At 33.0% G+C, this 15,313-nt stretch overlaps 1 protein-coding gene across 1 annotated transcript; it reads left to right on the top strand.

Annotated features, from left to right (window-relative positions):
- Positions 1 to 2,270: 2,270 nt before the first annotated feature.
- Positions 2,271 to 3,366, top strand: LOC120420051 (antigen 5 like allergen Cul n 1-like). The gene is made up of 3 exons (XM_039582963.2): positions 2,271 to 2,374; positions 2,424 to 2,952; positions 3,012 to 3,366. The coding sequence occupies exons 2-3, from the start codon at positions 2,594 to 2,596 to the stop codon at positions 3,250 to 3,252; spliced, it is 600 nt and encodes a 199-aa protein (XP_039438897.1). The 5' UTR covers positions 2,271 to 2,374; positions 2,424 to 2,593; the 3' UTR covers positions 3,253 to 3,366.
- Positions 3,367 to 15,313: the final 11,947 nt, after the last annotated feature.

The raw sequence follows: 15,313 nt of genomic DNA, 5'->3' as shown, positions 1-15,313 counted from the left end.
TGTCTGAGCATGTTTAATTCATGGTTGTTTTCAATATGTATGCAAAATGAGACATGTGCTCGCCAAAGGTTTAAGCAGGATTAATCAACGAGGAATTGAACCTGTGAGAGTTTGCAATCGAATTGCCTTGCTTAAAAAATTCAACTGGATAATTGTGTACCAACACACGAAATGAAGGGTAACTTTTGACCCTAATCATGTTTGATAGCACATGAAGGGTAACTTTTCACCCTGATCATGAATCCAAGGGTACGACCCGTTCCATTTTTGAACATGCGAAAAAAATACATGTTTTGCAAAAATTTGTAGCCTGAAAAGGTGATGAGATGAAAATTTGGTGTCAAAGGGACTTTTATGTAAAATTGGACGCCCGATTTGGTAGGGTACTTAAAATTAAAAAAAAGTTTTTTCATCTTGGCAGCGTTTCAAATACATTTTTAGTGTTGTTTTCAAAGGAAAAATTGTTTTTTTTCGGAATTTTTGAGCAAACCATCAAATTGGACGTCCATTTTTACATAAAAGTCCCTTTGGCACCAAATTTCCATCTCATCACCTATTCAGGCTACAAAGTTTGGAAAACATGTCTTGTTTCGCATGTTCACAAACAGAAGGGGTCGTACCGCCCCTCCGGATTCGTGATCACGGACAAAAGTTACACCTTAGGACAAAGTTTCACGCAAATCGAAGAGGGGTCGGGGCAACTGCTGTGTGAGTTGGCGGAGAGACGCAAAAGGGTGGAATCGAAAATTGATTTTTTCAGCAACACATTTTTTTAATTCGATTTAGGGTCCCAAACAACCTTTCTAAATTTGGGAGCGATTAGTTGAGCCCACGATTGGCGCAAAGCGAATAAAATTTGTTTGGAAATTACTATGGGGAAACTTGCATTTCCTCATTTTTTAATTAACAAAATTCAAATTCTATTATTTTATGAAACTAACACCCTAGAAGTTAAGCCCTGGATGTCCTGAACAACTCTCCCGAAGACAGTATCACAGAGTGACAGTATGGTGCCAAATTTCTTCTAACAAAAGTTACAGAGCGTTCAAGAGAGACATTACGAAATACTCGGTAAAAATCATACTTTTTGCCAACACTGCCAAGTCAAGCGGAATCTTTCGAAAACTATAATATATTTGAGGATTTGGGGTGCAACTTAACTAAATAATGTCTTCTGAACATTTCTTCACATCGATTTTAAGTAAGGTTCATCAAAATATAAGAACAATCATGTTTGTTTTGTATTTCATGGTTCCATTGGCAATATTGGCAGAATATTTGAGTTTCACTGATTATTTCAATACACTACTTTTGAAAACTCTGTATCTTTTTCATGACGCATTTTAGCACCAAACTTTCTTCGGGAGAGCTGTTCAGGACATCCAGGGCTATACTTCTGTGGTGTTAGTCTCATAAAATAACAGATCATTAATTTTGTAAATAAAAAAAATCTGAAAGTGCAAGTTTCCCCATAGTAATTTCCGTACAAATTTCATTCGCTTTGCGCTAATAGCGGGCTTAACAATCGCTCCCAAATTTTGGAACGTTGTTTGGTACCCTAAAAGGGACCCAAATAATGTGTTGCTAATTGGATTTTTATCATTATCAATTTTCCCATATAACTAAATTCATGATGCTCCACTTTTCATTTTGATGCATTTTTTGAGTCCTTTCGTATGCTTTTTGAATTTTGAAATTTGTTTGAGTTTTGCCTTAGTTACAGAAATTTTAAGATTTTTGACGTGTTTTGCCCCTTTTTCTATTGATCTAGGGTGAACACTGCACGGCGTTTTACGGTTTTGTTGAATATCTCAGGATTAATATCGAGTTTTGGGATCTGTTAAAATCGAAAGCTGCACATAATGCGAAAAGATAGCACGATACCAACCAAATGACTGCGTTTTAAATAACAATTATGATACAGTCCAGATTCGATTATCCGAAGGCCTCGGAAAAATTTCACTTCGGATAAAATGATTTAGAATTTTCAAATCCAAGATGGCGGCTAAAATGGCGGTGATGCAATATTGAAAAATGCATTTTATTTTTTAATGGGCAATCAACAACTCTAATTTGACTAAAGTGGGGTCGTAGATCTTAAATTTTACGTTAAAAACAAGAATATGAAAAAATACGAAAACATTCGTGATTCGATTATCCGAAGTCCCATACAAACCTTCGGATAATCGAACTTCGGATAATCGAACTTCGGATAATCGAAACTTCGGATAATCGAGGTTTCGGATAATCGAGTCTTGACTGTAAATATTAAAAAAATAAAAACAGAAAATATAGAAAATAAGACCTCAGCAAACTGAGATGCAAAATGAATAGGATGTTTTAAAAATGTTTGCGTCAGTTGGAGCCTTCGTTTGTAAATATTTACGAAACATGCATTGTTACGGATCATAACAGTATCATAGTCTAGCCTCTTTCCTCCCCAGTACTCTGCGTCTCGTTGGTCCTGCTGAGCACCCCAGCCACCGATTACTGCCGAAAGGACCTTTGCTCGCGTGGAACGACTCACATCGCATGCAATGCCCCCCTCAAATTTGGCCCATCCTGTTCCGGCAAGAAACCGAAAGTGATTCCCATGCGAAACTCCATGAAACGGGTTCTGCTGCACGAACACAACCGACTCCGCGCCCAGGTGGCCAGCGGAGACCTTCGGGGGTACTCTCCGGCAAGTCGCATGCCTACCCTAACCTGGGACGGCCAGTTGCAGTTTGTGGCCGGGTGTAACGCTCGGTTGTGCCGGTTCGAGCATGACAAGTGTCGCAGTACGGTCCAGTTCCGGTGGGCCGGCCAGAATTTGGCCATGAAGTCGCTGTTTGGCCGTTGGCGCTCGGTTCGAGTTAATCAGATGCTGCAGGAATTCGTGCGGGGCTGGTTCGCCGAGCACAAAGACGCAAATCAGGCGATTATTGACCGTTTTCCGGCGAAATACAAAGGGTTTGCGGGCGCCATTTTGCATTTCCTGGGGGTGGGCAATAACGACCTCCCCGTTTCAGCCCCGACATTGGCCACTTTACGCAGCTCGTTAGCGACAGGACGTGGAAGATGGGCTGTGTCATGGTTCGTTTCTCCGACCGGGCCATCCATTACTACCTGGTGTGCAATTATTCCTTCATCAACATCGTGGACCAGCCGATTTACGTAAAAGGTAAGCCGTGTTCCCGCTGCCAACTGAAGTGCAACCGAAAGTATCCGGCCCTCTGCAGGGTGGGCGAGAAGATTGCATCGAAGCCGTGAAGAATTTCCGCAAACAGTTTTTTTTTGCCTCGATGTAAGAATGCAATTTTGCTACCGTCATGTACTTTTGATTTTCAATAAACTTTGCTGTTCAAATACACTTTTCTTCGACTTTTGGAAAGCTTAACTGGAAGATTGGGAAACGCAAAGTCAGCTGTAATTTAAATTTGATATCTGTCTCTGTAAGACGGATAAGCATCAATATGTGAAACTCATAATATGTGTTTGTACCAAATTTTGTTGACAAGACGCATGTTCCTCAAGCTTTGATTGCATTTCTGGTTAGAAAGTGGCTAGAAAAATGTCTACATAGAACTATCTAATCTTTGTAAATCAACAAAATAACAAGTTCATCTCACTTATGCTGATGGAATTCAAAATAATCAAATACGTCCCCTTAGCATTTTCAACCTAAAACTTAAAAACTAAAAACTAAAAACTAAAAACTAAAAACTAAAAACTAAAAACTAAAAACTAAAAACTAAAAACTAAAAACTAAAAACTAAAAACTAAAAACTAAAAACTAAAAACTAAAAACTAAAAACTAAAAACTAAAAACTAAAAACTAAAAACTAAAAACTAAAAACTAAAAACTAAAAACTAAAAACTAAAAACTAAAAACTAAAAACTAAAAACTAAAAACAAAAAACTAAAAACTAAAAACTAAAAACTAAAAACTAAAAACTAAAAACTAAAAACTAAAAACTAAAAACTAAAAACTAAAAACTAAAAACTAAAAACTAAAAACTAAAAACTAAAAACTAAAAACTAAAAACTAAAAACTAAAAACTAAAAACTAAAAACTAAAAACTAAAAACTAAAAACTAAAAACTAAAAACTAAAAACTAAAAACTAAAAACTAAAAACAAAAAACTAAAAACTAAAAACTAAAAACTAAAAACTAAAAACTAAAAACAAAAAACTAAAAACTAAAAACTAAAAACTAAAAACTAAAAACTAAAAACAAAAAACAAAAAACTAAAAACTAAAAACTAAAAACAAAAAACTAAAAACTAAAAACTAAAAACTAAAAACTAAAAACTAAAAACTAAAAACTAAAAACTAAAAACTAAAAACTAAAAACTAAAAACTAAAAACTAAAAACTAAAAACTAAAAACTAAAAACTAAAAACTAAAAACTAAAAACTAAAAACTAAAAACTAAAAACTAAAAACTAAAAACTAAAAACTAAAAACTAAAAACTAAAAACTAAAAACTAAAAACTAAAAACTAAAAACTAAAAACTAAAAACTAAAAACTAAAAACTAAAAACTAAAAACTAAAAACTAAAAACTAAAAACTAAAAACTAAAAACTAAAAACTAAAAACTAAAAACTAAAAACTAAAAACTAAAAACTAAAAACTAAAAACTAAAAACTAAAAACTAAAAACTAAAAACTAAAAACTAAAAACTAAAAAAACTAAAAACTAAAAACTAAAAACTAAAAACTAAAAACTAAAAACTAAAAACTAAAAAACTAAAAACTAAAAACTAAAAACTAAAAACTAAAAACTAAAAACTAAAAACTAAAAACTAAAAACTAAAAACTAAAAACTAAAAACTAAAAACTAAAAACTAAAAACTAAAAACTAAAAACTAAAAACTAAAAACTAAAAACTAAAAACTAAAAACTAAAAACTAAAAACTAAAAACTACAAACTAAAAACTAAAAACTAAAAACTAAAAACTAAAAACTAAAAACTAAAAACTAAAAACTAAAAACTAAAAACTAAAAACTAAAAACTAAAAACTAAAAAATAAAAACTAAAAAAACTAAAAACTAAAAACTAAAAACTAAAAACTAAAAACTAAAAACTAAAAACTAAAAACTAAAAACTAAAAACTAAAAACTAAAAACTAAAAACTAAAAACTAAAAACTAAAAACTAAAAACTAAAAACTAAAAACTAAAAACTAAAAACTAAAAACTAAAAAACTAAAAACTAAAAACTAAAAACTAAAAACTAAAAACTAAAAACTAAAAACTAAAAACTAAAAACTAAAAACTAAAAACTAAAAACTAAAAACTAAAAACTAAAAACTAAAAACTAAAAACTAAAAACTAAAAACTAAAAACTAAAAACTAAAAACTAAAAACTAAAAACTAAAAACTAAAAACTAAAAACTAAAAACTAAAAACTAAAAACTAAAAACTAAAAACTAAAAACTAAAAACTAAAAAACTAAAAACTAAAAAATAAAAACTAAAAACTAAAAACTAAAAACTAAAAACTAAAAACTAAAAACTAAAAACTAAAAACTAAAAACTAAAAACTAAAAACTAAAAACTAAAAACTAAAAACTAAAAACTAAAAACTAAAAACTAAAAACTAAAAACTAAAAACTAAAAACTAAAAACTAAAAACTAAAAACTAAAAACTAAAAACTAAAAACTAAAAACTAAAAACTAAAAACTAAAAACTAAAAACTAAAAACTAAAAACTAAAAACTTATCAAGACATTCAACATGCTTAGCATTACTCTCGTGTCTGGGGACTACATTCCAAAAAGTAGTTAATATGCCAATTTATTGCAAGCACTAAGCTAGTAAACCAGTCCAGAAGAAGCCATTTGCCATTCCCAGCAGTTTAAGATGTGCAGACGGACACTGACCAAAACCGCAGCTCGCTCGCGTGCTCCGGAATAAATGCCAAACAATCGATAAACCCAACTGACCGGAAAATTATTCCGTCCACAAACAATCGAATTCGAATGCGCACATTGCCAGCCATGAAGCCAACAGACACACGAGATGACCCGCCCCGACCAGAAGACAATTATTGAAGTTTTGCTTCTTTACGAGCTCGAATTTCCTTTCTCTTGGAACTGACGTGCGGAGGTACTTTATTTGTCTAGTCTATTTTCCAAAAACGAAACTTTTCTTTGTGTCCCTCCGACGACGATAGATGGCGTGCGGTCGAATGTTGCACTAAATTGACACGTCTGCAGTTATTTTAGGGAAAGATTGTGAATCAGATCAGACCGAACACAAAAACCCCGAAAATCTTGTCCAGACATCACAAAGGGCCAACTTTTCAGTCACGTAATGTGAAATGTTTGCCCATAATTTCCTGGGTGTGAATGTTCAGTGCTGGCCAGAGAAAAAGGGGTTTGCAGAATAAAATGGATAAAACATGCGGGAGCAAGGATTTGTACGGCCGGTGGAATGGTCGCAAGAGCACGTCCTAAGTCCGTTGTCTTCCGACTAGATTATGATATCTATAAGCACTTGGGTGAGATGTGGCGAGATTTGTTAAATAGGAGTTTATGAGGCGACAAGAAGAGCTATGATGTTTCCGAAATTGAGGCAAATTTCTTCAGTTGTTTCTTAACTTGCATAACACTAAGTTTAAAATCTGCAATTTGAGAACTCAAATTTTAAAACAAAAAATTAACGCGTTTCCGCCTAGAGCAGAATCTTTGTTTTTACGATTTTCCTTGATTTTTCCTTGATTTTGATAAAATTTTATGGGTTAACAGCTAACAAAGTGCAATTTTTATAACAAGATGTTCATCGAGCATTTAATTCAAGTACTAAAATCAGCAAAAAAAAAACGTCATCCATACGGTACTTTACACAGAGCCATTTATAAAGATTTAAGCCAGTATTTTTTCCTTCACGCCTGTTTCCATTGAAATTTTGGAATAAAAAAAATGAATTTATGATTTTTCTCCTTTAAAGTTTCGCATCTTTTTCCGTTCTGTGGTTTCGAAAATCAAAATTTGTAAATAGCTTAAAAGTGCCATATTTGATTAGAAATGCAATTATAAATGCAAAGATAACAGTTATTCAATATATTCTGAATTGTTTACAATACATTGTACAAGTGTTCTGAATTATTTGACAAAAACGTCAAATGCATTGGCCTTATAAGGAAAAAATAAATTATAGCCTTTATATGTAATGGCAGCAATTTTTTGTGTGTGAAATTGTTCTGATCACATAACTCTGTCAATTTCTCACAAAACTATGAACTTTTTGCATGAATTGAAAGCTTAAACATTCAACTATGTTTGGCTGATAATCATCTCTTCGAATCATGCCAAACGTTTAAAAAAATATTCTAAACCGGCATTTTCAAAACATTGGGGGTAATTTGATCCCCCTTTCAACATTTTGAAGAAATCTTAAGCAAAATGTTTCTTATTCATCCAAACTTTAAATTTTCTATAAGTTACAGCAATTTCACATTAAACCTGTACGTTTGTGTTCAAAATATAACAAGTTTAGCATGCAATATATTTAAAAACCTAAATTTTCTTTTTTAGACCAAAATTGAGCATGTTTACAAAAGCTGGTAATTTTTCTTTACAAAACTTTTGAAAAATGGTTCAAACTGCAGTAAGTTATGTACAACTATACTAAAGGAAACTATGTACAAAAACCCAGCCCAATTATTTAATCTTGAAGCTGATTCCAGTGACTGTAAAAATGCAGGGATCAAGTCTCCCTAAACGCACTTTTTTAAACAATTGATTGTAAAAATAGTATGACGATAAATTCAACGTCAAATGCGTAAGGGTTTTGGAGTTGATATGTTTATCAAACAATTCAGGTATAAAAAATATTTTTTTGAATAATTTTCGAGTGTTTTCTATACTTATCAAAACAAAGAAAAAAGATCTCTTGAGAGTTATTTGCAGCACTTTTTAGAAAAAATGTGTGTAACTCAATCTAAACATTTTTTTAATTTTTTTCTTTGTTTTCTACAATGAGTTATAGTCGATTTCGCACAACTTTCTAGAACTAAGCTAATTGTTTTACCCACATGCTGACGAGATACAGGCTTGGGATCAAGTGTACCCGGGGATCAAGTTCCCCCACTCTCCCCTACTAGTCCAAAAGCAGTCCAAAAGCATGTTCTGATAAAAATATATGCAATTAATATTTGAAAAATAGACTGCAGCACGTCAGTTGAATTTACTAACAACAATTGAATTGAATTTGTTGAGTGACCAAAAACCTCTGCACTGCCACTTTAAGTTAACCCTCTTCAACCCGATCCCGCATGTAGACGGGTTTCGATCTAAAAAATCGCCATAAATCAATTTTCAGCCAATATTTGATCGTTAAAAAGCATTGGAAATTGGAAGAAGAACTCTTCAAACTTTAGAAAATTTTAGGGTTGGAAGTTTGACTTGTTTTATTCGACTTTGCAAATGTTTCTAAAAATGTATTTTTAAGGGGTCAACTTTAGCTGCATTTTTTAATAACATTTCCTATATGTTAGGTAAAAAAAGTATGCAGTAATTTTTGTAGTGTCCCGGAAAATGCCTCTACGCATTTTTTACAATTTAAATGATAATGGTGCCATTCTATAGCAGTAAATGTGAAAAACAAGCAAAAAATTGAAAAAGTGACTGTAAAAACATTAAAAAATTAGATTCCAAATGTAATGAATTGAGGTGGTAAAAAAGGCCAAATACTACCAAAAATAAACACAAACTTAACAAGATAAATGTTAATCAAAATAATAATAATAAAACAACAAAAATATAAAACAAGAGATGTAAAGTTTATCGTACATCAAAAGTTGCTCAAAATAATCTCCTAAACACGGGATAAATAAAAAAAATGAAAAAAAAAGGTTGGGCAGTAGAGGGTTAAGCTTGCATGATAATTTAAATTTTCAACGTTTTCTGTGTAAAATAGCTAAAACTAACAACACGTATAAAACCCTTCAAACAACATGCACGGTACTGCATCATGCTAGTGATACTAACTTCATTTCGTTTCCCTAATTCCCACCAGCTAAACGCTCTCCGATTCAAAACCAGGAGCCTTGTTGCACGTGGTCTCTCCTCCATGCAACAACGGCCAGCTTTTTCACAATGACCATTCCACCGGCTGTTGGCGCTCGAGAAGCCCTTGTTGCCATGGGTAATAAATCGCATATTAAAAACACATTTGCTCGCAAATCTGAACTCTTTTCGGTCCACTTGGCTCCTCTGGCGGGAAAATTTGGAACGGATTTGCACTCGAATATGAATCCGTATTTTTGAAAAAAAAAAAAACTAAGTATGGTTTTGATTATTTAGACTAAGTTTTAATTTTAACAAAGTTATACAATCAAATTAAACGCCATTATTTTAATTTCTACAAAATTTCATTATGAAAGTAAAATTCCAGTTTCGAGTGCAAGCCAAAAGATGCACCAGTCAAGCCGGTACCATTTGGTGCCAGATTTATATGTTTTCAAAATAAATATGTTTTTTTTCGCTCTTTTTTGGTTCAATCGTATTTAACAGCATTGAACTGCCAATCAATATGTTGCCTCTGCATTCAGTTTTTATATCTTATTTGATGGCGGGCATGAGTTCAGTGTGGGTGGTCAAACTGTTTTTTTTTCCAGCTATATGTGCTGGAAGGATAAAAGTTTAATCACCTGGCAAATACCTATTTATGGGCGAAAAATTACGGCCAGATCATTACGGAATCAATAAGTTATGAGCGATAATGATCCAGTAACGCAGTAACTGATTGAAACATATTCGTTTGTTGATCAATACGCATGATTCTTTTCACATGACTGTTGAAATTCTGCAGTTAAATTAAAAGTCTATTTGAAATAAATTTGCATGCATTGAATTTTACGAATATTTATAAATGTTTCTTTTTTTCTGATTCTTAGTACAATTAGTTAATTCAACACTTTTATACCATTTAAAAATCCACTATAAAACGATGGAAAAAATACTGATCAGACATGATATAACGATATTATAGTAGATTGTAAAATCGAATAATCGAACAATACAGGATGGCGGCGAAAATGACGGTGATGAAGTATTGAAAAATGATTTTTGCAATTCCGCTGTGAAACTGTCAACTTTTCCTGTCCTTCTGAAGAAATGAAACGGCCTACTTTTTTCTACCAAAAATAACAGAATCGAATAGCAACACTTTTCAAAATAAATGCTGAAAAGTTCTACTTTTCAGCACTGAAATGAGTGCTGAAAAGTTGAACATTTCAGCACTTGTTTCGAAAAGTAAAACTTTTCAACATTTTTTTTTATTTAAACGATTTATTGGAAAAATACATGAAAATTTTACTTAAAATTTTACTCAATGGGTGTTTTTCGGAATTGCAAAAAATATTGTATGGAACTCGTTGCAAAACTTGATTTTTTCAACACTCGTCGTATTTATCCAACTCGGTGAACCTCGTTGGATAAATGTACGACTCGTGCTGAAAAAATCCTCTTTTTGCAACTTGTTGCATAAACTACTATTTTGCCTTCCTCACCTCACTGAGGCAAGGCTATAAAATCACTCGAAAATTGAACTTCTTAAATACACCTCCTAGATATACCTTCACGTATACCTATCGACTCAGAATCAAATTCTGAGCAAATGTCTGTGGGGATGTGTGTAGACATGATTTTTTTCCACACGATTATCTCAGAACTGGCTGAACCGATTTTGGCCGGATCCGCCTTATTCTGTTCGTTTTGGGGTCCCCTAAGACCCTATTAAATTTTATTCTGTTTAGTAAAGTATTTAAAAAGTTATGCTAAGAAAAAGATTTTTGTATCTACAAAAAAGGGTGATTTTTTGCATAACCTCAAAAGGTCGGGTCTTTTTGTTTACGTGCGAGAGTCGCGCCAGATGCGAAACGCCCGGTTGCCACATTGCTTCAAATGAGAGTCTGCATGTTTTCTGGAAAAGTCTGTATCAGGTATATATATTTTTCATAAACTTATTTTCATTATTACTTTGTAAATGTGAGGAAGGCTCCACCCACCTAATGGTGGATTAAGAAACGTTTTTAAATTAACATTCAAACTCCCAAGCCTTCAAAAAAGTTGGAACGGTAAATTCAACTCGCTGGTTCTCGGGCATAACTCAAGCAATCGGGACGATTCTTTTTTCTAGTGATTTGTTAGGATGTCTAGATGATCCTAGAACTTTGCAGAACTCAATTTGATCAAATCTGTAATTTCTGCGATCAAAAACATCGTTCCAACTTTTTTTTTATAGTTGTGTGAAAAATAAGCCGTTTTGCATCATTAGTTTGTCCATATATTTTTCCATATAAATTTGGCAGCTGTCCAAACAAAAATTATGTATGAAAATTCAAAAATCTTTACCTTTTTCTTTTTTTTGAATTTTTTGATTGATTTGGGTATTCGGCAAAGTTTAATGTTAAAATATGAAATATTTGTGAAATTTTCCGATCTTTTCGAAAACAATATACAGTAGGTAAAAAAAGTATTTACACCCCTTGGGCACTATGCACATTTTGTGATGAAACATGTAAAAAATTTAAAGTTTGACAGGAACCCAGTACTACGTTTTGTTCAGAAACTCATGCCAAACATTTTGCTACAAAAAGCTCATGAAAAGATGATTTCTATAAAAAGTTATATAACAAATACTATTACGAAAATAAAAAAGGTGCAAAAAAAGTTTGTACACCTTTCGAAAAATTAACATAAATAATGTTATTTGTTGACAAATCACCATAAATCCAGTCTCCCAACTCCAAATAGGCGTCCTTGACTGATTAAAAAAAGAATTTGGATTGAATATAAAGTTAACTAACTACTTAGTATAAAAGTTTATATAACTCTGGAAATTCTATATAAAACTTATCTAAACTTAATTTTGCAAACTTTTAATTCAACTAAATGTCAATATATTACCATATAATTGCTAAATAAACATTTTGGAGTGGGTATAACACCGTTTTGGGGGTATTTGTATCGATAGAATAGATTTTTCGATGGAATTTCGTACCAACCCGGAATTACGTCGTAGGAAAATCCGCCAGCATCCGAACCGGTCCACGATTCACAAGTCAACCTATGTGGAATCGGAAAGGGCATAAAATTTCCGATCTTTTGATACCCAAACATCTAGGTTTTCTTTAAAACCTACGTTTTTAAATACCTAAGCAAAAACGTTGTTATGGTTTCGTTTGAGCAACCTGCCAAAAATGTATGGAATTTCGTAATTTTTGTTCTCGTGGATCAAACTTACTTTTTGCCCAGGTATTTAAAAACGTAGGTTTTAAAGAAAACCTAGATGTTTGGGTATCAAAAGATCGGAAATTTTATGCCCTTTCCGATTCCACATAGGTTGACTTGTAAATCGTGGACCGGTTCGGATGCCGGCGGATTTTCCTACGACGTAATTCCGGGTTGGTACGAAATTCCAACGAAAAATCTATTCTATCGATACAAATACCCCCAAAACGGTGTTATACCCACTCCAAAATGTTTATTTAGCAATTATATGGTAATATATTGACATTTAGTTGAATTAAAAGTTTGCAAAATTAAGTTTAGATAAGTTTTATATAGAATTTCCAGAGTTATATAAACTTTTATACTAAGTAGTTAGTAAACTTTATATTCAATCCAAATTCTTTTTTAAATCAGTCAAGGATGCCTATTTGGAGTTGGGAGACTGGATTTATGGTGATTTGTCAACAAATAACATTATTTATGTTAATTTTTCGAAAGGTGTACATACTTTTTTGGCACCTTTTTTATTTTCGTAATAGTATTTGTTATATAACTTTTTATAGAAATCATCTTTTCATGAGCTTTTTGTAGCAAAATGTTTGGCATGAGTTTTTGAACAAAACGTAGTACTAGGTTCCTGTCAAACTTTAAATTTTTTACATGTTTTATCACAAAATGTGCATAGTGCCCAAGGGGTGTAAATACTTTTTTTACATACTGTATATTCATTTTTTTCAAATTAATGCTAACATTTTAAAAGGGCGTAATATTGAATGTTAAATCTTTTGAAATATTAGTCTTTATTTAAAATAAATTGAAAATATACCACCGGGGACCGTGGTGTAGGGGTAAGCGTGATTGCCTCTCACCCAGTCGGTCTGGGTTCGATCTTAGACGGTCCCGGTGGCATTTTTCGAGACGAGATTTGTCTGACCACGCCTTCCGTCGGACGGGAAGTAAATGTTGGCCCCGGACTAGCCTAAAAAGGTTAGGTCGTTAGCTCAGTCCAGGTGTAGGAGTCGTCTCCCTGGGTCTTGTCTCGGTGGAGTCGCTTGTAGGCAGTTTGACTAACAATCCAAAGGTCGTCAGTTCGAATCCCAGGGTGGATGGAAGCTAAGGTGTAAAAAGAGGTTTGCAAATCGAGTAGGAATCTCGTAATCGAGAACGCCAAGGCAATGCTGTAGAGCGAATAATTTGATTTGATTTTTTTTGAAAACATTGATTTGGAAAAGTTTGTAAAATCTCACGAATGATTTACATTTTAGCATTGAAAATCGGACTGTTAGTTGCTGAAATATCTACATTAAAAAATAATGGGTTGTTTGGGTGAGACTTCGAAAACATAAACTTTCCTGTTTTTTAATCTTTGCATGGCTTTATCTCGGAAACTAAGGGTTGTTTCAACAAAGTTCAAAAAAGCAAAATATACAAAATTTACTCAGCATTTTAAAAATATATTTTTTCAAAGGTGGGTAAATTACTATCTGCGACTGTTTTCAAAAAGTTACCCAAAAATGCGTATAACGCGAAAACGGTGCACTTTATAAAAATTTCATTAAAGTACTTTTTGATTGCAAATTCGATTTTACATCGAAAAATGCAGTTGAAAAATTGTTGCGACCAATATTTAGATTTTATGATAAAACAGTATTGATCAAGTATTGATTCAAAAATTTATAACTCGGTCAAAGATTTTTTTCCCGTTCAGGAAATTTCTAAAAAGTTGGCATTTGATGTCCCCTTAAAAATATCAGAAAAAAAAACATGTAGAAAACACCAAATCCGTTTTTAAGGTACAGACTCTTTATTTTTATGTATAACAAGCTTTTCCCGGCAAACTTCGTCCTGCCCTTTTTTGATTTTCTGACGTATCTTGCTTGTTTGCTTATTCAGCATCCTGTGATCAAAATTTGATTTTACGCAGCTATTCCCATACAATCTGCAGATCTTCCGAAATCGGTTCCAGAGTGGCCAAATTTGTAACTTTTTGGCGTAAGAACCTTCCTTGGGCTTATACGTACCCAACGCAACAAAGAGCACCTCGATCCGACGATCCGTATTGAAACGATTTGCGTTCGAACAAAACCGTCGAAATTTTGTATATATATTATTATAGGATGTAACAAAAATGACTTTTTGGCGGGCATTCAAGGGTTTGTTCCGGTGGGCATACTAAGCCCAAATCCAAAATTTGAGCTTGATTGGACGTAACAGGAGCTGGCGCTCCGCCCTTTAATTTTAAATGGGATTTAGCACGTAAAAAAAGATTTTTTCAAAAATGTCACTTTTTGAGGCATTTTGGCCAATGAAGCGTTTATTTTCAACTTCATTGGCGTGTAGGCCAGATCCTTGAGCATCTTTTGGTATATATAACATTGAAATTTGGAGCACCCTGGTGCTCGGTACAGACCTTCAAAGTTTGGCATTTTTTTTTCGAAAAATCGGCTCCGGCAAAATCAAATGGCGTCTAGGGCGTCGCGAGGCGCGACGCATATTTTGAAGGTCTGTCTGTAATTTTGAAGGTCTGTATCGAACCCCAGGGTGTTCCAAATTTCAATGTTATATATACCAAAAGATTCGCAAGGATCTGGCCTACACGCCAATGAAGTTGAAAATAAACGCTTCATTGGCCAAAATGCCTCAAAAAGTGACATTTTTGAAAAAATCTTTTTTTACGTGCTAAATCCCATTTAAAATTAAAGGGCAGAGCGCCAGCTCCTGTATCGTCCAATCAAGCTCATATTTTGGATTTGGGTTTAGTATGCCCACCGGAACAAACCCTTGAATGCCCGCCAAAAAGTAATTTTTGTTACACTCTAATATATATAGAGTTTTTTTAAGGTTAGTTGTTATGACTATTAAACTGTTGTAGTGGTTTATTCTGTATGTTTGTATAGTGCCTAAAATGAGAAAAATGTAGTCAAGGTAAGATACAGTGGACTCTCTCGTTGTCGATATTGAAGGGACCGTCGAGAGCGGGAGTTATCAAATTATAGAACGGAAAATCAAAGCAATCTATTTGAAGGGACTGAAAAATTTATTGACAGCTGGAGCAATATTGATATCGAGAAGATCGACAGCCAGAGAGTCCA

The sequence above is a fragment of the Culex pipiens genome, chromosome 3 (assembly GCF_016801865.2).
Source record: "Culex pipiens pallens isolate TS chromosome 3, TS_CPP_V2, whole genome shotgun sequence".
Classification (NCBI taxonomy): Eukaryota; Metazoa; Arthropoda; class Insecta; order Diptera; family Culicidae; genus Culex; species Culex pipiens.
The sequence above is the reverse complement of the archived record's forward strand: the minus strand, read 5'-3'. Positions and strand labels throughout refer to the sequence as shown.

What these genes read in the sequence shown, in the direction of transcription:
- LOC120420051 (XM_039582963.2), top strand. Translation starts at nt 2,594, where the DNA reads ATGCGAAACTCCATGAAACGGGTTCTGCTGCACGAACACAACCGACTC. An exon ending in TTTCCGGCGAAATACAAAGG is followed by an intron (nt 2,953 to 3,011) that starts GTTTGCGGGCGC and finishes TCCCCGTTTCAG; the next exon opens with CCCCGACATTGGCCACTTTA.